General features: G+C 32.3%; 2 protein-coding genes across 2 annotated transcripts; one reads left to right on the top strand and one right to left on the bottom strand.

Annotated features, from left to right (window-relative positions):
- The first annotated feature begins 5,911 nt into the window (after window positions 1-5,911).
- LOC139860552 (pentatricopeptide repeat-containing protein At3g49170, chloroplastic-like) lies at window positions 5,912-7,672 on the top strand. The gene has a single exon (XM_071849302.1). The coding sequence runs from the start codon at window positions 5,912-5,914 to the stop codon at window positions 7,670-7,672; it is 1,761 nt and encodes a 586-aa protein (XP_071705403.1).
- Window positions 7,673-9,173: 1,501 nt separating this feature from the next.
- LOC139857729 (methylsterol monooxygenase 1-2-like) lies at window positions 9,174-11,579 on the bottom strand. The gene is made up of 5 exons (XM_071846558.1): window positions 11,193-11,579; window positions 10,675-10,997; window positions 9,826-9,973; window positions 9,677-9,709; window positions 9,174-9,423 (listed from the first exon to the last, which is right to left on the bottom strand). Exons 1-5 carry the CDS (start codon window positions 11,520-11,522, stop codon window positions 9,349-9,351), a joined length of 909 nt encoding a protein of 302 aa, XP_071702659.1. The 5' UTR covers window positions 11,523-11,579; the 3' UTR covers window positions 9,174-9,348.
- Window positions 11,580-27,038: the final 15,459 nt, after the last annotated feature.

Genomic DNA, 27,038 nt, shown 5'->3' with positions numbered 1-27,038 from the left:
ACAAATTAAAACAAAACTCATGCATAAATGAAAATATCTTGAAGATTGAATTTTCACCTTAGTACATTACACATTCCAAATATTCGAGAATCGGGGTGTTCTAAGAATTGAACCCTTCAACCCATTTGAATAACTGAAAATAACATACACATAAGTTTTCAAATACTCTAAAGCTATCCTGACACTTTACAAGCCATGTGTCCATATCCATTCATGAATGTATCTAAAGCAAAAGTCCAAGCTTTGTTGAAGCGGCAAAACTTCACATTCACATAGGTAGTTCATTTCAGTCATGCACCTGCTATTGCACTTTTTCAAATAAACCATTAAGAAGCTAAACTTCATCCTCACCTTCAACAGGTCCGAGTACATACCTTACCTTGGGATGATACAAAATTTTGTACTCCAAATTTCTAAGTATAAGCCTTCCACATTGAATTCAACTTCTAATTTTCATCAGAAGGGAATTGGGTATCTTATAATTAGAAATTTATGTGGACTTTAAACCCATCCCCACAGCAGACTTGTTCACCAAGTCTCTTGCCAATCCCTTCGTCAAGTGATCAGCTAAATTCTGTTGTGACCTCACGAACACTATAGAAATCACCCCATTCATGATGAGTTCACGAATCATGCTATGTCTGACACCTAAGTGTCTAGACTTTCCATTGTACATCTGGCTATAAGCCTTTGCCAATGTCGCAGCACTATCACAATGGATAGACATGGGTGCTATAGGTTTAGGCCATAATGGTATCTCATGGATCAAGTTTCTAAGCCATTCTGCTTCTTTACCAGCAGCAGCTAAAGCAACAAACTCAGATTCCATCGTTGAGTTGGTAATACATGTCTGCTTCTTAGAAGCCCATGAAATAGCACCTCCCCCAAGCAAGAACACCCAACCACTCGTTGAAGAATGATCTTCAAAATTGGTTATCCAACTCGCATCAGAATATCCTTCTATTACCGAAGGAAACCCATTATAAGATAAACTATAGTCCATAGTTTTCTTCAAGTACTTCAGTACCCGCCTAATTGCTTGCCAGTGATGAGTACTAGGATTACTAGTATATCTACTCAGTTTTCCCACAGCAAAAGCAATATCCGGCCTTGTACAAGTCATGGCGTACATCAAACAGCCAATCACCTGAGAATACTCAAGTTGTGATACAGCTTCACCTTGATTAGGCATAAGCTTCTCACTTGGATCAACAGGGGTACTCACAGGATTACATTCAAAGCAATTGAACCTTTTCAACACCTTCTCAATATAATGAGATTGACAAATCGAAGTTCCTTTGCTTTCACGTTTGATCCTAATGCCAAGGATAACGTCAGCCTCCCCCATATCTTTCATGGAGAATTTTGATGACAAAAATTCTTTTGTTAAATCAACCTGACTTTGGTCAGTCCCAAAGATTAACATGTCATCAACATATAGACAAATTATAACTCCTTTACCAGAATCATCAAATTTACTATATACACATTTATCTGCTTGGTTTAATTTAAAACCACTAGATAAAATCACTTCATCAAACTTTTGATGCCATTGCTTAGGTGCTTGTTTCAAACCATATAAGGATTTCACAAGTTTGCACACCTTGCCTTCATTTCCTGGCATGACAAAGCCCTGAGGTTGGTTCATATAAACCTCCTCATCCAATTCACCATTCAAGAATGCTGTCTTCACATCCATCTGGTGAATAACTAGATTGTGAATCGTAGCCAAAGCAATCAGCAGTCTAATGGTAGTGATACGTGCCACGGGAGCATAAGTATCAAAATAGTCAATTCCATACTTTTGTCTAAAGCCTTGAATGACTAACCTTGCCTTGAACTTTTCAATAGTTCCATCCACCTTCATCTTCTTTTTGAAAATCCATTTGCAACCCAAAGGTTTGCAACCAGAAGGTAGATCAGCTAACACCCAAGTGTTATTGCCCATGATAGAATCTATCTCATCATTAATTGCCTCTTTCCAGAATGCAACATCCTGAGACCTCATTGCTTCATCATATGTTTTAGGATCATCATCAACATTGAAACAATACGAATATTGGGTAGAAACATCATCCCTAGAACCTTCAACTAAGTATAGTTGAAAATCTGGTCCAAATGATTTAGGTTTCCTTTTTCTTTTGCTTTTTCGAAGCTCAAGTGACTGATCAACAGCCTTTTCAGAGACTTCATCATTACAATCCTTATTGATTCCATTGTTACTTGGAATCATATCCTTTGGTCTAGGTATAGATGAAAATCGATTTTCATCAAAGATTGCATCCCTTGAATCAATCACAGAATTGATTGAGACAAACTCATTAGGCTCTATTACATAGAACCTATATGCCTTGGAATGTTCAACATATCCAACAAATATGCAATCTATACCTCTTTCACCTAAACTTTTCTTCTTGGGATCAGGTAGTCTTACAACCGCCCTACAGCCCCATACGCGAAGATAATTCAAGTTAGGTTTCCTTTTATTCCAAAGTTCATAAGGTGTAATCTTGTTTCTTTTGTTAGGAACTCTATTAAGCAAATAACAAGCTGTTAACATAGCTTCCCCCCAAAATCCTTCACTTAAACCCGAATAGGATAACATGGAATTAACCATTTCCTTAAGGACCCTATTCTTCCTTTCAGATATACCATTTTGTTGTGGAGTATAAGGAGCTGTGGTCTCATGGATAATACCAACGGATTGGAAATACGATTGGTTAATGTATTCACCTCCCCTATCTGTTCTAAGTCTTTTAATCAAAGCCTTTTGTTGTAATTCCACTTCAGTTTTAAATATTTTAAATTTATATAATGCTTCATCCTTAGTATGTAACAAATAAACATAGCAAAATCTAGAAGCATCATCAATAAAAGTCACAAAATATTTCTTGTTCCCTAAAGTAGGAGTAGCATGCAAATCACATAAATCACTATGTATTAATTCCAAAATTTCAGTATCACGATGTACATTTTGAAATGGTTTCTTAGTGATCTTTGTTAACATACAGGTTTTACACTTTTCATTGTTCATGTCAAAAGCCGGTATTAATCCATCTTTAGACATATCTTGCATTCTTTTAAAGTGTATATGTCCTAGTCTAGCATGCCAAAGTGTAGAATTATTTATGCTAGAAGTAGATATAAAAGCAAAATTAACATTCAAGTGATTAATGTTAAGTCTAAACATTCTATTGCATAAATAACCAAAACCAACAAACATACCATGTTTTGACAAAACAAACTTATCAGATTCAATCACTTGTTTATAACCACAACAATTTAACACATTACTGGAAACCAAATTTTTTCTTATTTGTGGTACATGCAAAACATCAAACAAACAAATAGTTTTTCCAGAACTAAAACACAAATTCACACTTCCACGTCCATGAACAGAGGCTGTTGACTCATTTCCCATATGAAGAATTGATCCATCAGTCACGGACTCGTAAGTCTTGAACCAAAATCTATCCTTGCATACATGGGTGGTGGCTCCCGAGTCAACCCACCACGCGACATCATCATCCTGCACAAAATAAGCCTCAGATATATATGAAACATAATAATTCTCATTTGAATTATTAAATATATTCTGACCTTTCGAGTTGTGGTTGTTTAAACCATTTCCCGAACCGCTTGTGCTAGATCCTTTGGCATTATTATTACCAAAAATAACCTTGCAATCCTTTTTCATGTGTCCAGTTTTACCACACTTCCAACAAGTCAATTTAGACTTCTTGTTCGGATTAGCCTTGTTATAACCTTGATGTTTACGTTTGCCCTTTTTGTCATTATTACTAGTGAACTTTTTATGTTCCACCATATTGACAACAGACGTACCAGCAACTTCGTTGCTCTTTGGCTTGTCATTATCCTGCAACCTGAGGGATTCCTCAATACGCAGATGACTACCCAACTCAACAAGAGTTAACTCCTCCTTCTTATGTTTCAAAGAATGTTTAAATTCTTTCCAAGATGGAGGTAGTTTATCAATTATGCTTGAGACTTGAATAGACTCATCCATGTTCATCTTATGTTGTGTGAATTGACCAAGTATACGAATGAGCTCATTGTATTGTTCCAAGACCGGTCTAGAATCGACCATCTTGTAATTATTAAAATTACTCACAAGGAACTTTTTACTAGAAGCATCCTCAGACATATACTTGGTTTCTAAACAGTCCCATAGTTCTTTAGAAGATTCAACATTTAGGTAAATATCAAAAAGGGAATCAGCCATACCATTGAGGATTAAACCTCTAGCGATGTAGTCATCGTTCTCCCACTTGCACCTTTTCCGAATTTGTTCAATAGTGGCATCATCACCATGATCTTCAGGAATTGGTGTGCTGAGTACGTACACCACACTCATGCTGCTCAGAAAGAAGTGCATCTTCTTTTGCCATCTCCTAAAATCAATTCCCTCAAACTTATCAAGTTTGGAGAAATTCGCCGTCATGTGTTTCATCGTAGCCGCCATCGATTATAACAAATAATTACTTTCGATTGTTGGAGGTTTTATTAATTTCTTTCGTGTAGGGTAAAATAATCGATAGCCGGATAAATCACTGAATCGTGGTATCACTTTCCGAAAGTAATTATTCGACCCTTATAGCCTGGGTTACACGAATATCACGTTGGGATAAGACAGAGATTAAATTCTTGTTTTGGCAGAAACAAGAATTCCTTTTGCAGAAGAATATTTTGGTGTTCGTAACTTGTGTCTATCTCATGCATATTGGTTAATATATTTATATACACCCTTAATCATGAAAGAGTCTTTTATTAAAATCAATTGGCCGATTGATTAATAAAAGTATCTTCTATAATATTCAAAAGTGGTTACAGGAAGAATATTTCTATAAACAAATATTATCACTTCCATCATTAAAGTAAAAGTTGTTACTTTTACAATAAACAAATATTATATTTTACAACTATCAAAGCATGAGTGATCACTTTATAATAAACAAGTATTATTCCTTCAACCACTAAAGCAAAAGTGGGTGCAAGAATAATTCTTCCGTAATCACTCAAAATTGTGTTAAGTGTTTTCTTACTGCTGTCTCTTAAGAACCAGCACTGCAAAAGGACCAGCAGCGCAAAAATCAGCAAACAGGACCAGCAGTGCAAAAGTCAGCATACAGGACCAGCAGCGCAAAAGTCAGCATACAGGACCAGCAGCGCAGAGGAACCAGCAAGCAGGACCAGCTGCGCAGAACAACCAGCACAGGGACCAGCTGCGCAGAACAACCAGCACAGGGACCAGCTGCGCAAAACAACCAGCACAGGGACCAGCTGCGCAGAACAACCAGCACAGGGACCAGCAATGCAGAACAACCAGCACAAGGACCAGCAATGCAGAACAACCAGCACAAGGACCAGCAATGCAGAACAACCAGCACAAAACACTTAGCCAAATTTCAGCTTACTAAGAAAACTTAGTACTGAAAACACTTAGTCAAATTTCAGGTAGACCAAGTCATGATAGTAAATAATGGAAAACCACTTTTGGGTTCGGGTAATCTATCACTTAATGGGTGTACACTCCGTACCTCCAAACCCATTTACAAGTGTAGATTAAAACCCAAAATTACACTAAATTTACAACAAAGCATACAATGAGACTCAACGATTGCTTCGAGTTTTCGTGATCAGTCTATCCTATGTAAATATTCGTTGGTTATTAATGAAAGTCACTTGCTTTTCAAAAAAAATAATAATAATAATATTGTTTTTATCATAACGCTATTGATAGAGTACACAGTAAAAATAGACAAAAAAGTGTTCCGGGTCAACCCAAGTTGACCCCTTTCAACCCATTCTAAAACCAAACTCACAAGGGGGAAAAAAAAAAAAATCAAAATCAAAATCAAAATTAGGGTTTCTGTTTCTCTCTCGAGCTAGGATGGCAGTGAAATTCAGAATTCATGGTTTTATGAAAGCAATTAGAAGAAATGGTAATACTATTACTCATCATAATAATCTCAATCGTTTTCTTGTTCCAATATCTTCATCATCGTGTTTCAGTAATTATCACTCTAAATCTTCTTCTTCTTGTGAGCATCCGATTAATGACGTTATCAAAGAGTTTGATGATATGATACAGACACGACCTCTGCCTCCTGTTGAAGGGTTTAATATGATTTTACATAATCTTGCTACCCAAAAAACATATTCATATTCTTCTTCTACCCTTGTTCTTAAAATGTTTGAACAAATGTCTGCAGTTGGCATTCCTATTAATACTTCCACTGCCGATAGTTTAATTAAGTGTTACTGTCATTTGCAACAAACCATACATAGTTTCACTATCTTACGTCGTTGCTTAAAACAGGGCATTGAATGCAATAATGTGTCGATGTACAATACCATCTTAGACGGGTTTATCGGTGAAGATAGGACCCACGAGGCCGAAAGATTGTTCAAAAAGATGTTCATCTTTAACAACAACAACAACAACAACACAGATGAATTAGAATTAGTTTATCCAAAACCTAATATTGACAGCTACAACACTATGCTTAAAGGGCTTTGTAAGGTTGGGGATAACTTTACCGCCATTGCTTTGCTTAGAATAATGGACGGAAGAGGCGGTTGTTGTAAACCCGATATAGTGTCGTATAATACTGTAATCAATGGTCTTTGTATCGACCCAGGGGTAGTAAATACGATAGATGACGCTTTAAAGCTCTTTAATGAAATGTTTTTAATCAAAGGTATTCGTCCCAATGCAGATACGTACAAGTCGTTAATTTACGCCTTTTGTGAATTGGGTCGTTGGGATGAGGTTTGTAAGATGGTAAAACGAATGGAGGATGATGAAAACATGTCTTCTTTAGATACTACGGGAATCTTCAATATAATAGTTAATGCCCTTTGCAAACAAAATAAGTCAGATGAGGCTTGGGATGTTTTCATATTTATGCTTGAAAATGGTTATCATCCTGACACAGTCACATCCAATTCGGTTATTAAAATGTTCTGTTCCCAAGGTGGAATGATGAGCGCAGCGTCGGAAACGTTTAATCTGTTGGAGATGACACCAGGCATCAAACCTGATATCGTTACGTACAACAGGTTAATAGACGGGTATATGAAGGATTTGAATAAAGACTTGGCTATCATAACGTATAGTAGCATACCTGAACAACTTGTCGACAATGTGACTCGCTTCCTTATATCAGGGTTGCTAAACCCTGAGACCAACCATCATCATTATCCATCAAAACCAGAATATCGATATGATATCAAGCGCAGGTACTTGCATCGTTTATATACGCAGCCCTATTACTTGTTTTTTGAGGCGCTCAATTTGTTCGATTTCATGGATGGGCATGAGCTAAACATGAATATTGAGGTGTACAATATCCTCATATTTGGGGCAAACAAGAGTGGAAGGTTTGATGTTGCAAGGAGACTTTTCCATGAGCTAACAAGTGTTAAAGGAGGAGGAGGAGGAGGTTTGCAACCTGATGATGTGACGTACACTCTGCTTATTCGCGGGTTTTGTGATAAACGTTTATTTAAGGATGCGAAAAGGATGTTTGTAGAAATGAAACGAAGGGGTTTCTTGCCTGATGGTGTCGTAGATTTGAATCAGCTTCCGTTATGTTATTTGGAGAGAGATGAATTTTTTTTCGATTTAGATTCCGACTTTCGTTTTTAAGTCACTGGACATGAGAGCGTAGTAGAGTAGAGTAAGGTATATTATTGATCCTCGTCTACTAGCTTGTTGCAGCCAACTCATCTTCTTCTGAGGTTAAATAAATGTAGCGGAACAGTTTATTATAGTAGTAGTAATTTTAAATAATATATCCTTGGTTTTGGTTTTGAGGTTAAAAACCAACTCTTCTTTGGTTTTGGTTATGTCCCCCTTTTGAAACTTTTAGTGATTAGATACATATTCGTAGGGTATATAATAATAATAATAATAATAAATAATGTGTTATTGTTCTTTAAGTTGGTTTGAGTTGAAAGCTGATTTAGGACACACCTCCAGGCTCCAGACCCGTATGTATCCCTGTTTGGTTTTGGTTTTGGTTATGTCCCCCTTTTGAAACTTTTAGTGATTAGATAGATATTCATAGGGTCTTGGCTCTATTTATTAAGGCAACACCAAGCGTCGACTAAGTGGCGTCTTGACTGCCGCTTAGAGCCTAAATTGATTTTCTGGCTGGCTTTTAAACCCATGAAAATCTGATTCTACCATTTTCATGGCGTCTTTTTTTTATTTTACTATTTTTTTGTATTTTATTTTACTATTTCTTATTTTTTATTAAAAAAAAGGTCCTACTTTTTTGCTGGAGGTCCACTCGGAAGCAATCTCTTTATCCGTCGAATAAAGAGAGAGACGACTTTCTCTATCTTTTCTGGGTGGAGAAATGACTTGTTTTTATTCTCGGGTAGGGGAAGGATTGTCTACATCCCACCTCCCCATACACCACTCATGTGGTATTGGGTTTTGTTGTTGTTGTTGTATAGATATTCATAGGGTATATAATAATAATTATAGTGTAAAAACTTGAAGGTCTAGTTTAGGATGCGAAAAGAATTGTTTGTTGAAATGAAACAAAGCGGGTTCTTGCCTGATGGTTTCATCATAGAAATGAATCAGCTACTGTTATGTTATTATTAACTAGAAATTGGTCCAATATGCGCTTCGTTACGTCTCTTCGTTTTTGTCGATTTCGAGTTATTTGTGTTGTTCATTACATTACTAAGAAGCTACGAAACTGTAAAATCACAATCTACATATATGCTGTTAAACTTAAGTGATGAGGTAATTTCAAACTAATACGATAAACTGATGAGGTAATTTGGGTTGTTTTATTATTATTATTATTATTTTTATTTTTATTTTGGTAAAGTAAAATATATATTAACACAAAAATAAAGCATAGACAGGCAGGGGATAGCCTAACCCAAACAATACAATGCAGTAAAAAAACCAATAACAAAACCTATACAAATAACACCCATTTGGGTTGTTTTATTTAACATATGGGTATGGGTATGTGTATTTATAAAGTGTGCGCCAGGGTGAAGTTTATAGTTGCAAAATGCAAACAGTTTATACAAACATTATTCTTCAAAATCATCAAAAATCAATCAAAATTAATAATCATAACACATTCCTTATAATAATTTAGAATCCAAATTACCTACTAAACACATTACAACACGAGTCATTCATTACACAAGATACCATAATGACCCTTTGGTAAAGAAAGTTGTGATCTACAAGAGATACTAACACTAGAAAACTAAAAAAGGTTTCTGACTCTCAATACCAGTGATGAGAAGCATACAATGAGACTCAACATGAGATTTGAGTTTTCGTGATCAGTCTGACTTGATACCTGGTGCAGCAGCCGCCGCCGCATATGATCCACCATTTTCTTTAGAGCCGTATCTTAACTGAATTAGATCAATTCTCAATTCAGTATTAGAGGGAATGTCAGTGTTATACAAACTTCATATGCAGAGTAATATATACTTCATGAGTTGCATGTTGTTATCACACAAGCGATATATAGTTTAAAGTTTTTAGCATTCATTCTTTGGATAAAGAAAGAATATATATATATATATATATATATATATATATATATATATATATATATATCCTTTACAAGAATAGATTTGTGATACATACAAAGTGCACGTTTACCTGTTGCATGAGTCTCTTTTGGTACCTATAGCCCTGTAAAGATAAAAAAAAAAAAAAAAGTAATTGAATTGAATCCTTAATTACAACTCCTATCTATGATGTATCAAAGCATGTCACATAATGAATTAGTAAAGGTAAATTAAAGTTACCTTGTCTGTTCCGTAAATGTAGTCACAGTAAGTGAAGACAGATGCAAAGTTACTTTGGGTTTGGCCTCCAACATAATGGTGATAGTCATGGTAATCTGCACCGCCATAAAATGGGATATATTTTGTTAATGTCCACGGTAACTCATACCTGCAACACAAAGTTTCAACACAAGTTTTCAGTACAAAGTATAAACTGCAGACTGCTACTGCCTTTTTTTTTTTTTTTTTTTTTTTTTTCTTGTTCAACTTATCAATTTGATGCAATTGAAACTTGCAAACTATTTTTACCACCCGGTCATATGGAAATTGTCTAAGTTAGATAACATATAGATACTGAATATTAAAAAAAGTCCTTAATCTGGTCTTGTATTCCACATCATGGCTAATGAATTGTGGGTACATATAGATTTGTTATCAAGCCTCATATTAACTTAACAAGTTTCTAGGTTCATTTTAAGATTATTTAGATTTAGATTCAAATTTTTTTTCGGAAAGAAAGACGGTAAGCAGGGGAAGATAGCATCTGCCATTTAGACTTCAGTGCAGCACAAGGTAAAGAAATACTATAAAGTAACAAAAGTAGAATGTATATGACATAAAGTCATTGAGTTTGAAGAAAAAGAAAAAAGTAAGACCCTTTTCATTATGACCAAAAGTTAATTATTATTATTATTATTATTATTACTATTATCAATCACACTGTTAGGAATCAGGCCTAAGATTAATACACTATTAGGCATCATTGGGACAATATAAGCTAAATAAGAAAAAGAAGATCAATCACACTCAATGAAAAAGTGACATTATAAAGTTGGTTTTAATTCCCAAAAACATATTTAACTTACTTACCCACTGTGAGTCTCAATAGCTTCAATCTGCCTCAAGGCAATCCACAACCAAAATGTAATCATGTGACCCGGGACAATTGCGGGACCCAAAAAAGATGGAATCCCAAGTATCAATACCTCAGCCCAGTGCGCATACGGCGCTGCAAACCCTATTGGTGCTGTGTATTCATGATGAACTTTATGAATTTTCTCATACCCCCATTTGCAATGAAAAAATCTATGGATCCAATAATTGGTATAGTCTTCAATAAGAAAGTATACAGTCAATTGAGATATAATTTCCATCAATGACGGTAATGGCAAGCTTGTTCGAACGCCAATCATCTACATTTATACCAATAACAAGGAATTAATAACATTCAATAACTTGTGTAAATTATTTCACCTTTACAACTTTTAAAATTATCCCACAATTGCAACCATAAGCAGAAAGCTAATCAGATCAATGTTGAAGAAATTGCAAATAGACTTAAAAACAGAGTCAAAACTAAAGTCTAAAAGCCAGAAGATAAAACTTACTTGAATCGAAGGATAAGAAACGAGTTGAAGAGGTCCAACAACGAGGATAAACATACGCATTACATCCTTATAACATTTGAAGTTATCATACAACGAGTACTTAACTTTAGGTTGAATTTTATAAGCGGTGATGTAATCACGAAACAAGTGTTCGATAAGGATGTAAAAAAGAGGTACGATAGTGAAAATGAGGAAGAGGAAGATAATGTTGTGGCAGTAGAGAATGTAATCGGACATATTGGCGGTGTAATTGAACCATAGGGTTTCGGCTGCGGTGAGAGATCGGCCGATTGCGGTTTCAGCGTGTTGTAGGGTGGCGTAGGGCAACATAATTGCGACGGCGATTGAAAATGGGGATCGGAGGTTTTGTCAGTTTGTTTTTTCGGTTAAAATATTGGGGGGAAAAGGGATATTGAATGTAAAATGCTACTCACTACTGGATTTTTCTTATTTTCAATTGATTTTATTGATTAAATCATGGGTTATAGTCAAAGTGAGTGCTGAATCTACAATCATAAATCAATGGGTTCCTAAAATTTTTCCCGATAACTTACTTAAACAAAACACTGAATGTGTCGGATCAAATCGGGTTGGGTCGAACTGCATCGGGTCATTAGGAACACCATCAAACAAAAGCATGTAATTAATACAATTATATCTTGTATTCAATCTTTTACATAGTAAATGCAACTTTTACTTTTGTCTACGCGGTTTCGTACAATAAAATTCATCCACAATTGTATTATTGCTAATACCATCTAACACATCCATCTTAACATATGAAATCAGACAATCATTCATAAATTGATTTCTAACTAATATTTATATTTATGATCATCAAACTAAGGTATCAAACAATACCTATATTATTCAAATCAACAATTTTGTTGAATCTGTAAATAAATTAAAAGAAAACCCTACTAATAACTATATTGTTCGAAAATTATCATCATTTATCTTTTTTTTTGGAACAGCGATAATTTTATTAACAAACAAAACCCTCTAACAAGAAGCTAGAGGAAGTAAAATCAACATTTACAATGGCTTAATAAGCCAATCGACCCAATTTATGTTCGAGTTTCCTCTACTTAGAAACCAATTAAAAGAATACAATTGAATAGATAGAAAGATGCATTCCCTTTAGACGTCTTTTATTAAATATATTATTAGAAATTAAATAAAATATATATTCAAGTTCTAATTAGACTTCTTTTATTATGCCAAATTTAATATTAAATATACCAATTAATTTATTAGTTACTCTTCCTAACAACATTAACTGAATGACAAAGTATACAATTTAATATATCTTAAATTGAAAATAAAGTTAAATCGGACTATTTTTATAGGATGGAGAAAGTATTTATTAATGACTCATATTATAAAATCATAAGTGAGATTATTTTTAAGTGGGGTGATGATTCGTACACTATCAAAATTAACCATACACCACTAAATATGTAATACAATGTTGTACTGTACAATCGACTAAAACATATTTAGTGATGTATGGATAATTTCTAGTGGTGTACGAATCACTCTCCTTTTTAAGTATCTTTTAGTGGTTCATACTTTAGAATTTTAAAATTTAAAAATATATTGGGTCCTACGATTATTTTTAGTGGTGTCCAGTAAAATTTTTAGTGATCATTAGACCACTCCCAATCATGACGCCGTCATGTGCACTTCCTCAGCGCCACATCAGCTTTCTCTCTCCTCCTTTCTCACCACTTCCTCCCATAACACTCTCATAACATACCATTGCCAACCATGACATATTTCCTCAAATTTTATTATTTTTTTTATTAAAATTCGTTAGTATAAAAATAAAATAAAATAAATAAATCAAATAATGTTAATGAGTAACATAAAAAAATCTGGAATAAAAACTTGAAATATTCAACTACCTTTTATAATGGGGTCCCACATATATTATATAAATATAAATATTAATTATTTAAGTAATATAAATATAAAATAAAATAAAAACACACCACCCACTTCATCTTCTTCTTCCCCTTTTTAACCCATTCCTTCAACCCTCCATTTTTGTTTAAAAAAAAAATCAATTGCAGGTTGCAAGTGTAAAAAATAAATGGAAATACACTGGAAAATTACAAATACACTTGAAAAAGGTCCACGATTACGCCCTCCTCCTCGTGGTTTTGAAGAAATTTTCCAGGGCGACAAGCTGCAGGGCGATCGAGGAAGTGGCCAGGGCGGCACAATGCCATCGGCGCCCTCGAGGGCATGGCCGGATGGCGGGCTGAGTACGTACCGTTGGGAGTGGTCTTAGTAAAAAAATTCCCGCAACTAGTGGTGTCACGGGACCCCGTAAACACCTATATAGGTTCGCCCCTGGTCAAAGTTGAAAAAGACGTGACACGGTATTAAGGCGGTAGTAACTTTAAAATATCACAACAGAAAAAACAAGGTTGAGACGGGGTCAAAACAGATATTGACCAACGTTGACTTTTTATAACTTATAGCTAAAATAATTTCGCTTTATACCATAAAAAATAATTATTCAGTAATTTATAATTACTAAATGTACTTTTCGACGATGGGTACTAACCTCTAAATTAAGTAAAAAAAAAACATATAAGAACTTTTTCAAAGAAGTTTTTTCTATACCATTTTGATGATGGACATTAACCTTTTAATGAATACAAAATAATACTCCGTACATAATATAATATATAATATACTATAATATTGGTTGGAGGAAATAAATGTTACCTTTTAAGAAAATAGAAGGAAATTACCTTTCTTAGAAAAAAAATATATGAAAATAATACGTTTGCATAACGTCAACATGATGTCAGTGTGACATCATCGAGATGTCAGCGTTACGTCTACAAAAAAGACCAACACTGATAGAGGGGGAATAATATTTGATGAAATTTGTATAGATGGATCGAAATTTAAATGTGTTTTTACTGATATGATTTTTATCAGGTATTATGCAACTCCTACCATTGAAACAGCTAAGGACTAGTAAGTACTGCCAATATCATGGAAAGAATAAAAATAATTAAAGTTAAAAGTTAAAAAAGAAATACTTTTAAAAGTGAAAAATAGAACAGTTATTTTGAAACAAATAAAGTATATATTTCGAAAATTATGATATATTAACCGACTTCACAAATTCACACATACAATACAACTAAAATTAACTTTAAACATATAATATAATACAAGTAAAAAAAACTTCAATCATACACACATATATATACATACAAACATTAACATCAATATAAAATAAAATATTATTGAGTGTTCGATGGAGATATCAATTTAATGTAGGTTTCTAAAATAATACCCTAATTTTATTGCTCGTGTCGCATACGAAATTTCAGTCATTATATACATAAAGGTCTCTTTAATTTTAACGAGGATATTAGGGCGCACGTTACTACCAGATGATATTCAAGACACTCATGCTCGAGTGCGAATTTACGTGTTGAACATATATGATATTTAAAAATAAAAAGGAATTTTTTTTTTATAAAATTGCTGGAAAAAAATAAATAAATAAAAAGATAAAACCTTTTAAAACACACGATGTTAGCGTGAATATTAGCAATGGGTACTATACATACTAGCATTAATTTAATATCAATATATAAAATGCAATAAATTTGAGTGTTCAAGAGAGAAAAATTTAATGCAGGGCTCTAGAAAAATACCTCAAATTTAAATGGGCAAGTTTAATCGAAATAGGTTAGGGGAAAAAATTCTCTTTTAAAGAAGAGTTGGCCAATTTTGATGACATGATGCAAAACATGGCCGATGAAGAGACTCCTTCCAACAAATCAAAACCATGAGGATCGCCTCGTGGAATTTCCGAGGCCTTGGTAACAAATCAAGAGGTCGAATGGTGGGTAAGATGGTCAATCGGTTTCAAATTCAATTTCTACTCTTCAATTCAAGCCAACTGCCCCTGGTTACGGTTAGTGTAGTTTTAAATTTGTCTCTCCTCACCTGGTGCAATTTAATGAAGGGGTTTGAAACTCATTCGCCCACTGTACTTTTTAATTCGGTCAAAATCCTTGAAACAGGTCAACTGTTAACGAGTGTCCATTTAGTTTCATTGGGGGGTAGACAAACTGTTTTGGATTCATAGGGGGTAGACTAACTGTTTTGGTCAGCCTCTCCGGAAGGTGAGTATTCGGTTTCCGACGCGGTTCGTATCCTTGTTCAACCCAATTTTGATAACCCCCCTTCGTCGCCAAAAGTCGTTTGGGGTAACAACGTTCCTTCTAAAGCTATGTTAATTCATTGGCTCGCAATTCGTAATAGTATTCTCGTGTATGATGTCCTTATCAAAAGACATTTTTTGTCGTCATCTCAATCAAACTTGTGTATTTGGTGTTGGAAGGAAGTCGAAATGGTCACTCATCTTTTGCTACATTGTAAGTGGACTTTTAAGGTTTGGTCGGATCTATTTAGTTGGTGGGATCTTGTTTGGGTTTTACCGGGTTCTATTGAAGAATTTTTTTAGATTGGTTCCATGGTATGGCAAGGAATGATTTTATTTTTCAATCGAAAGTTCACGTGTCGTTCGATCTTGATTCGCAACATCAAACTCAAGACTTTTCTTTGGGCAACGAATCTTAAGATTTGCTACGGGTCACAAATCTATGTTTGGGAACATATCCCGTCCTTTTTTTGTTATTAGTTTTATCTTTCAATTGTATGTTTCTTATATGGACCGAGTGTTTACTCCGTCTTTGTAACTTTTATCATCTTCATTTTTTTGATGAAGATCGGTTCAATCAATACAATTTCTCTTTTTCGCCAAAAAAAATTGCTCGTATCAAATACGAAATTTCAGTGATTATATACACAAAGGACACTTTAATTTTATTGATGGTATTGGGGTCGCACGTTACTGCGAGAAGATTTTCCGGACACTCATGCTCAAGTGCGAATTCGTGCATCAAATCAAACATCAAAAATATATGTTATTTAAAAAGGAATAAAATTATAAAATTTGTTAAAAAAACAACAACAACATAGGACGCTAGCGTGAATAGTAACAACGAGGAATACCTGCCCGCGCTTCGCTGCGGGGTGGGTGTTTTAGTTGTTTCTTACGGTTTTATGTTGTTGTGCGTACTCGTATGCATAGATGCATTTAGATGAAGCTATATATATATAGATGCTTAGGGTATGTTTGACAAAACTAGCTGGAAGCTGCAAGCGTTTAGCTGCAGGCTGTGACAACCCGGATATTTCCGACCAAATTTAAACTTTATTCTTATATGATTTCGACACTATAAGCAAAGTCTGTAAAGTTGAGTCTCAAAATTTTGGAATTTTTTTTATTTGTAATCAATTACCCATTGACTATTCCCGACGATTCACGAACAATTGCTTATAATTAAATATGTATACTTATATATATAAATGTAGGTATATATAATAAATTGAAATCATAAAAATATATTCTAAACAATAGAATTAAAAATGTAAAAATAGGATACAACTAATTATTGTAATAAATATATACATAAATGATTTTCTAAATATGACAACGATTATATTTATATTCTAATATATTAAAATATAAAAATATCTAATATTAAATGTATGTTACTATTAAGTATTACATAATTAATAAAATGTAATATTATTATATTAAATTTAATTACAAGTTAAGACATAGTTATTATATTAATGAAAATTACTTTCATTATTAATATTGATATTAGTATTGTTAATATTATTAATTCAATACATAATATATAGTTATTAGATTTGATAAATATAATTTGTTATATCAATATTATTAGTATTACTCTCATCATTAGTATTAATATTAATATTAGTATTATTATTTGTATTACTAATATTATAAGTTTTAATATAAATGAAATATGATATGTATAAGTTGTAGTAACATTATTATTATCATTAATAATATTAATATAAGTGGTATTATTAATAAAATTAATAATAAAATTATTATTATCATTGTTAATATCATTATAATCAGTAGTAAAATTATAATTGTAGTTATTATGATTAATATTAGAATTATTATTGGGTATTATTATTATTATTATCAATAACTATTATCATTATTATAAATTATTATTATTGTTTCTATTATTATTATTATTAGCATTTTTATCATTACTAATAATATTAATAGTGTTATTAATATTAATATATTATTATATTTAGTATATTTATTAATCATTACAAAAAAATAAATAAATATAATATATATGGAAACAGATTTCACGGGTACAACACAGCAGGATTTTTATTTTTATTTTTTTCTCTCTGAGTTCTGTTTGCTCGTGAGTATATGTCGACACACACATATCCAATATATACGAATTGATCATCTCTGCTTTTAAATAATTGATTACCACCATCATTATCAATTACTCACTACTATTCCCTGTTAATTATTGTAAAGATCAATTCGAGGTTAAAGAAACAAATCCCTCTCCTCCGTTCGTTTTATGTTCAAAGCAGCAACTCAAAAATCAAACGAAACCTCAAAATCTATTAATGCAGAGTTACCAGGAATCGTTCAATGAAGCTTTCTGTAAATTTTCAAGCTTTAATTTATCATATTAATTGTTAATTTGGAGGTCAAAGTTTTAGTTCAAAAAGTCAAAAGATTGGTTCATCATAAAAATTCGCAGTTGTTTTGATGTATTTAGATCAATTAATGTTTGCAGAAGTTTATATGAATGATTTGCCACCTATTTCATGTAGAAATCAACAGCTAAAACGATCTCAATTCTGAAAATCAATTTTTAGTTCTTAGTCGTGTTTTTTTCTTCTTCAGCGGTTTCTGTTTTTTTTTTTTTTTTTTTTTTGTCTGATAATTTAATTCCCAACTACTGGTTACTTCTAATTCAATTTAAACACTAAATGTGCTTAGCTAATTGTTGGATTTAAAACGATCTCATTTTATAAATCACATTTTGAGTTATTATTTTTATTTTTTTATTTTTCTTCGAAGCTTAACAACTGCTACTGCTTTCAGTTATTTATATTTTTTTTTTGCAACCACTTAAATTAAATCGGTTCTATTTTGTTATTCAAATCCCAACAACCAAATTGTATTTGTTGTTAAGATCGAATGGGTTCTGAATGATTGGGAAGAAGAAAAAGGGAGAAAACAGAGGTACTGGATAAATAAAATTGGGTTGATAGTTTAAATAGAAAAACAGTATTAGTCGAGTGGTTAGGAGTGTTTCGGTTAAGCGGGAGGTCTCGGGTTCGAGCCTGGTTCAGGGGATTATTTTTTAGAAAAAGCTTATAAGGTAGTTTTCATTTTATTATTTTTATTATTATCTTTATTGTTATTGTTATTATTATTATTATTGTTATTATTATTGTTATTATTAATATTAACTAGTATTATTATTAAATGTAATTATTATCATTATTCTAATTATTTTCATTAAATTAGTTATTATTAATAGAATAAGTATTATTATTATGATTATGATTATGATTAAGATTATTGTTATTATATAATATATTATTATTATTAGTATTGTTATCTATATCAAAATCAATAACAGTATTTTTATTAAAATTTTAGAAATTATTAGTATTATAAATATAGTTATTACTATTATCACTATGATTATGATTATTAATGTTATTATTATTATTATTATGTAAATGATATAAATTATGATTATTTTTGTTAATATTAATACTCGTATCATTTTATAATATTTAGTGTTATGATTATGTATTATTAATATTGACATAAGTATTGTTATTAATATTATCATTTTCATTAATATGATTATCATTAACAAGTACTGTTATTATTAAAAATTAATATAATTACTACTAAAAGTGTCATTTTTTTAAATCTATTTTTTTTAAAACTATTATTAATACTATCATTATTATTATTAGTAGTATGAAAAATTATAATTATCATTATAATTATTCTAGTGTTATTGTAACTAGTATTTTGTAAACAAAAAGAGTAATTATATAAAAATATATTTAACACCCATAATTTAAATATATTAATACTTTTATTTATCTAAAATATACAAAATGAATATATAATAAAATATATAAGTTATTAATATAAAAATTATCACTAATAATAATATAAACATTTGTTCGATTTCAAGAATATGTTTTAATACATATATGAATGATATAGGTTCGTGAATCCAATGCCAACCTTACACTTGTTCAATGTCGTAATATGTATTTTTACTATAAAATACAGTATGGTGAGTTTCATTACTCCCTTTTAAATGCTTTTGCAATTATATATTTTTGGGACTGAGAATACATGCGCTTTTATAAATGTTTTACGAAATAGACACAAGTAATCGAAACTACATTATATGGTTGAATGATCGAAGCCGAATATGCCCCTTTTTGCTTGGTAGCCTAAGAATTAGGGAACATCACTAATTTTTAGAATTAATGCACGCCTAATTGACGCGAATCCTAAAGATATATCTATTGGGCCTAACGAACCCCATCCAAAGTACCTGATGCTTTAGTACTTCGATGTTATTTTATCATGTCCGAAGGATTTCCCGGAATGATAGGGGTTATTCTTATATGCATCTTGTTAATGTCGGTTACCAGGTGTTCACCATATGAATGATTTTTGTCTCTATGCATAGGACGTATATTTATGAGAACTGGAAATGAAATTCTTGTGGTCTATTAAAATGATGAAAATGATTATTTATGTTAAACTAATGAACTCATCAACCTTTTGGTTGACACTTTAAAGCATGTTTATTCTCAGGTATGAAAGAAATCTTCCGCTGTGCATTTGCTCATTTTAGAGATATTACTTGGAGTCATTCATGGCATATCTCAAAAGACGTTGCATTCGAGTCGTTGAGTTCATCAAGATTATTATTAAGTCAATTATAGTTGAATATGTTATGAAATGATACGCATGCTGTCAACTTTCGATGTAAAGAAAGTTTGTCTTTTAAAAACGAATGCAATGTTTGTAAAATGTATCATATAGAGGTCAAGTACATCGCGATGTAACCAACTATTGTGAATCGTTTGTAATCGATATGTACTTCGTCCGGATGGATTAGGACGGGTCGCTTCACAGGCGTTTAGCTGTAGGCATTTAGCTGCAAGCGTTCAGCTGCAAGCATTTAGCTGAAGCTTTTTAAATGTATTTAATTATTTGGCAAAGTAGCTGGAGCTGTTATAAAATAAGTAAAATGACAAAAATGGACACTAGAAAAAATACTTAAATATCAAATAAATCAAATAAATCCAAGTTGTTAAAAAATAAGATAAATCAAATAAATCCAAGTTGTTATAAAATAATCTTAATGTAACTCAAAGTTGTTAAAAATCAAATAAATCAATATATCCATATATCCTATCAACTATCAATAAGATAAATACAGTGGCATGTTTATAATGGTTAACATGAAAAAAGAATATTGGGTTGTGTAAAAAGGAGTAGTAGAATACTGCTCAATATAACATGAAAAGAGTAATAGTGAGTTACGTGTATTTTTAATATATAAGTTAGCAGGGTGTTTAAGTAATTAAATGGCCAAAAGCTCTCTTCAAGAATCAAACGCTTGATGCAAAAGCGTTTAGTAATAGAGCTAAATGGAGCTTTTTATTTTCCACAAAAAGCTTGAAGCTCCTTTAGTCAAACGAAGCTTTTTATTTGATAGAAGCTTTTTCATAAAAGCTAAACGCTAAAAGCTCCAAAAAGCTCTAAAAAGCTTCATGCCAAACATACCCTTAGTAATTACTTGTTAAAATTCGGTTACATGAAGCTAGTTATGTATAGTTATGCTAAAGACTAAGTATTAGGTAGATTGTTTTACAGGAAAGATTATATTAGCACGTACTACCATCGAACCATAGACTCAAATTGCATCCCTTGGCTTCCTCATATGAGTTTAACTCAATGGCTTCCTCATATGATTTATACACTCAAATGTCTCCATTCAAATTGCATCCATTAGATTGCGTCCAAATTAAATCGTAGCTAGTTTAATGCACTTAAATGAAACGTGTGAGATTAAAACTCAATCTGGCCCAACTAGTTTTATTTTATGTCTCCTATGTAAATTAGAATATGAGGTTAATGCAATAAGTGCTTATTTTAACTTTACACTTAAGAAACGGTTTAATAGCAAATCAATCAAATAAAAGCTTATTGCACAGACTATTTTAAGATTATATTATTTTATGTACTCAAATCTTTATTCTTAGTTGAGATGGTATCTGTTCGAAATACATATTGCTCTAGATGGATTTGTTGTTGGCCCAAAATTCATTAATAAGCAACTCTTTTGTTAAGCTTGACTTTTATTATTGGGCCAAAACCCACAAATAAAAACCTGCACTCTATTCCCTTGATATAATAATTCACCGGATATGTTTTTTTTTTCTCCCTTTTAATAACAATCAGAACCCTAGTTTTAAATAACACACTCCTTTCCTAATTTTCAGCCGTCACTCACTGTTGCTACTCCGCCGGCCGTTGCTACTCCGCCGGCCGTTGCTACTCCGTCGCTCATTGCTACCCCAACGACCACTCCGATAAATCTGTCCATCTCGTCGATGTTCTTTTCGTCGTGTCTTTCTTACACCAGCATTACGTTCCTCTTCTCCAACAAACACGTCGTCCATCACTGACGTCTATTATTTTTTAGTATACATTTACTCAGATCTGTATATTTGAAGGTCGTTGGTCATGGTGGCAGGAGGCAGATTGTGGTGATAATTAGTGGCAGGAGGTAGATGGTAGTGATAGGAGGTCGTGGTGGTGGCATACGGGCGATTGTTGTTGTGCACGAAGGTTGATAGTGGTGGTTGACGTATTTTGATGGTGATAGTGGCGGTTTTAGATTCAGGGTGGTTGTAACAGGAGGTAGATTGTGGTGGTGGCGGCTACTAATCATGGTGGTGGTGGTGGTAGCGGTGGCAGGTAGTGTGGCGGTGGTGGGGTTGAGTGAAAATAGGAGATAAAAAATGGATCTGAAATGACTAATCTAACCCTGTGAACAGTAATAAGTTCATCACAATTAGTGTATTTTATAATATAATTATAATAATATAATAATTATAATATAATATAATTATAACTAGTATGAGGTCATAGGCCCATTTGAGCCCAAAATTTTGGATGAAAAAAAAAATGCTGACGTCATCATGTTAATATTCCTACTATTCATTCATGCCCGCTGATATACTTATTTATAATGGATGATTAATTGGTATACATACAAATATTTCATTCTATAACGACCCGTCCTAATCCATCTGGACGAATACATTACATTTGGTTACATCACGAGGTACTTGACCTCTATATGATACATTTTACAAACATTGCATTCGTTTTCAAAAGACAAACTTTCATCACATCGAAAGTTGACAGCATGCATACCATTTCATAATATATCAAACTATAAATGAATTAATAATATTCTTGATGAACTCAACGACTCGAATGCAATGTCTTTTGAAATATGTCATGAATGACTCCAAGTAATATCTCTAAAATGAGCAAATGCACAGCGGAAGTTTTCTTTCATACCTGAGAATAAATATGCTTTCAAATGTCAACCAAAAGGTTGGTGAGTTATTAGTTTATTGTAAACAATAAAATTCATCATTTTAATAGACCACAAGATTTAAATACAGTACACCTATCTCGTGTACGAAATCATTTTTCATAATGCTTAGCAGAGTAGGTTCGTATCCTTTTCTCCCCCGTAGGTTGCTTCGCGATTTTTAATATCTTTCATAAACATAATCTCGTATCAGGCATTTCGCACGGCATAGAGATAAAAGTCATTCATACGAACTACAAACACCTGGTAATCGACCTTAACAAAATGCATCTAGAATATCCCCTGAAATGTCCCGTTCATATTGATTATAAACGTTCCATATTAATTGATTTTGTTGCGAGGTTTTGACCTCTATATGAGACGTTTTTCAAAGACTGCATTCATTTTTAAAACAACCATAACCTTTATTTTATCAATAAAGGTTTTAAAAGCATTACGTAGATTATCAAATAATGATAATCTAAAATATACTGTTTACACATGACCATTACATAGTGGTTTACAATAGAAATATATTACATCGACATATGTTTCTTGAATGTAGTTTTTACACAATATCATACAAACATGGACTCCAAATCTTGTCCTTATTTTAGTATGCAACAGCGGAAGCTCTTAGTATTCACCTGAGAATAAACATGCTTTAAACGTCAACAAAAATGTTAGTGAGTTATAGGTTTAACCTATATATATCAAATCGTAACAATAGACCACAAGATTTCATATTTCAATACACATCCCATACACAGAGATAAAAATCATTCATATGGTGAACACCTGGTAACCGACATTAATAAGATGCATATATAAGAATATCCCCATCATTCCGGGACACCCTTCGGATATGATATAAATTTCGAAGTACTAAAGCATCCGGTGCTTTGGATGGGGTTTGTTAGGCCCAATAGATCTATCTTTAGGATTCGCGTCAATTAGGGTATCTGTTCCCTAATTCTTAGATTACCAGACTTAATAAAAAGGGGAATATTCGATTTCGATAATTCAACCATAGAATGTAGTTTCACGTACTTGTGTCTATTTTGTAAATCATTTATAAAACCTGCATGTATTCTCATCCCAAAAATATTAGATTTTAAAAGTGGGACTATAACTCACTTTCACAGATATTTCCTTCCTCGGAAATAAGACTTGGCCACGGATCGATTCACGAACCTATACAAATATGTACATATATATCAAAGTATGATCAAAATATAATTACAACCAATTTTATTATGTTTTAAAGATTTGAGTGTATTAAGTCAGCTGTCCTCATTAATAACCTACAACTAGTTGTCCACAGTTAGATGTACAGAAATAAATCGATATATATTATCTTGAATCAATCCACGACCCAGTGTATACACGTCTCAGGCAAGATCACAACTCAAAGTATATATATTTTTGGAATCAACCTCAACCCTATATAGCTAACTCTAACATTACAGCATATAGAGTGTCTATGGTTGTTCCAAATAATATATATATATACATGGGTCGATATGATATGTCAAAACATTTGCATACGTGTCTATGGTATCCCAAGATTACATAATATATTAGAATACATGTATAATACAATATAAGTTAGCTAGGATATGATTTGTATAGATTTGTTAAACATTTCCCGTAGCTAAAAAGATCAAAAATATCCAATCTTGTTTTACCCATAACTTCTTCATTTTAAATCCGTTTTGAGTGAATCAAATTGCTATGGTTTCATATTGAACTCTAATTTAAGAATCCAAACAGAAAAAGTATAGGTTTATAGTCGGAAATTTAAGTTACATGTCAATTACTAAAGAGGTAGTCATTTCCGTCGAAAGAACGACATCTTGATGACCATTTTAAAAAATATACTTTCACTTTGAGTTTAACCAAGATTTTTGGATATAGTTTCATGTTCATATGAAAAATAATTTTCCCAGAAGAACAACATTTAAATCAAAGTTTATCATAGTTTTTAATTATGCAAACCAAAACAGTCCCCGGTTTCACTACGACGGCGTATATCCGATTTTATGGTATTCATCGTGTTTCCAGGTTTTAAATCATTAAGTTAGCATATCATATAGATATAGAACATGTGTTTAGTCGATTTTAAAAGTCAAGTTAGAAGGATTAACTTTTGTTTGCGAACAAGTTTAGAATTAACTAAACTATGTTCTAGTGATTACAAGTTTAAACCTTCGAATAAGATAGCTTTATATGTATGAATCGAATGATGTTATGAACATCATTACTACCTCAAGTTTTCTGGATAAAACTACTGGAAATGAGAAAAATGGATCTAGCTTCAAAGGATCCTTGAATGGCTTGAAAGTTCTTGAAGCAGAATCATGACACGAAAACAGTTCAAGTAAGATTTTCACTCGAAATAAGATTGTTATAGTTGTAGAAATTGAATCAAAGTTTGAATGTGAATATTACCTTGAATTAGAAAGATAATCTACTGTAATTAACAAAGGTTCCTTGATCTTAGATGATTACTTGGAATGGATTAGAAAGCTTGGAAGTAGACTTGCAAACTTGGAAGTATTCTTGATTTTTATGAAACTATACTTATGGAATTTATGAAGAAAACTTAGAACTTGAAGATGGAACTTGAGAGAGATCAATTAGATGAAGAAAATTGAAGAATGAAAGTGTTTGTAGGTATTTTTGGTCATTGGTATATGGATTAGATATAAAGGATATGTAATTTTGTTTTCATGTAAATAAGTCATGAATGATTACTAATATTTTTGTAATTTTATGAGATATTTCATGGTAGTTGCCAAATGATGGTTCCCACATGTGTTAGGTGACTCACATGGGCTGCTAAGAGCTGATCATTGGAGTGTATATACCAATAGTACATACATCTAAAAGCTGTGTATTGTACGAGTACGAATACGGGTGCATACGAGTAGAATTGTTGATGAAACTGAACGAGGATGTAATTGTAAGCATTTTTGTTAAGTAGAAGTACTTTGATATGTGTCTTGAAGTCTTTCAAAAGTGTAAGAATACATATCAAAACACAACATGTATATACATTCTAATGGAGTCGTTAAGTCTTCGTTAGTTGTTACATGTAAGTGTTGTTTTGAAACCTTTAAGTTAACGATCTCAATTAATGTTGTTAACCCAATGTTTATTATATCAAATGAGATGTTAAATTATTATGTTATCATGATATTATGATGTATGAATATCTCTTAATATGATATATACATTAAAATATCGTTACAACGATAATCGTTACATATAAGTCTCGTTTCGTAATTCTTGAGTTAGTAGTCTTGTTTTTACATATGTAGTTCATTGTTAACACACTTAATGATATATTTAAATATAATTTTATCATGTTAAATATAGTGTATCAATATCTTAATATGATACATATGTATTTAGTAGACGTTATCATAACGATAATCGTTATATATATCATTTCGAGTTTCTTAACTTAGTAATCTCATTTCTTATGTATATCACACATTGTTAATATACTTAGTGAGATACTTACTCATTATAATATCGTGTCAACCATATATATATGTCTATATATACCACAACATGTAGTTTTTACAAATTTGTAACGTTCGTGAATCGCCGGTCAACTTGGGTGATCAATTGTCTATATGAAACTTATTTCATTTAATCAAGTCTTAACAAGTTTGATTGCTTAAAACTTTGGAAACATTTAGTCATGTAAATATCAATCTCAATTAATATATATAAACATGGAAAAGTTCGGGTCACTACAGTACCTGCCCGTTAAATAAATTTCGTCCCGAAATTTTAAGCTGTTGAAGGTGTTGACGAATCTTCTAGAAATAGATGTGGGTATTTCTTCTTCATCTGATCTTCACGCTCCCAGATGAACTCGGGTCCTCTACGAGCATTCCATCGAACCTTAACAATCAGTATCTTGTTTTGCTTAAGTCTCTTAACCTCACGATCCATTATTTCGATGGGTTCTTCAATGAATTGAAGTTTTTCATTGATTTGGATTTAGTCCAACGGAATAGTGAGATCTTCTTTAGCAAAACATTTCTTCAAATTCGAGAGGTGGAAAGTGTTATGTACAGCCGCGAGTTGTTGAGGTAGCTCCAGTTGGTAAGCTACTGGTCCGACACGATCTATAATCTTGAATGGTCCAATGTACCTTGGATTTAGTTTCCCCCGTTTACCAAATCGAACAACGCCTTTCCAAGGTGAAACCTTAAGCATGACCATTTCTCCAATTTCAATATCTATATATTTTCTT

This window comes from Rutidosis leptorrhynchoides, chromosome 7 (genome assembly GCF_046630445.1).
Source record: "Rutidosis leptorrhynchoides isolate AG116_Rl617_1_P2 chromosome 7, CSIRO_AGI_Rlap_v1, whole genome shotgun sequence".
NCBI classification, from domain to species: domain Eukaryota; kingdom Viridiplantae; phylum Streptophyta; class Magnoliopsida; order Asterales; family Asteraceae; genus Rutidosis; species Rutidosis leptorrhynchoides.
This window is presented reverse-complemented; position numbering and strand designations above follow the sequence as displayed.

Bases quoted from the DNA above. Each gene is read 5' to 3' on its own strand.
- LOC139860552 (XM_071849302.1), top strand. From the start codon at position 5,912: ATGGCAGTGAAATTCAGAATTCATGGTTTTATGAAAGCAATTAGAAGA.
- LOC139857729 (XM_071846558.1), bottom strand. From the start codon at position 11,522: ATGTTGCCCTACGCCACCCTACAACACGCTGAAACCGCAATCGGCCGA. The intron at 10,998-11,192 runs GTAAGTTTTATC...GTATAAATGTAG, and splicing joins TTTCTTATCCTTCGATTCAA to ATGATTGGCGTTCGAACAAG. The intron at 9,974-10,674 runs GTAAGTAAGTTA...TTTGTGTTGCAG, and splicing joins GCTATTGAGACTCACAGTGG to GTATGAGTTACCGTGGACAT.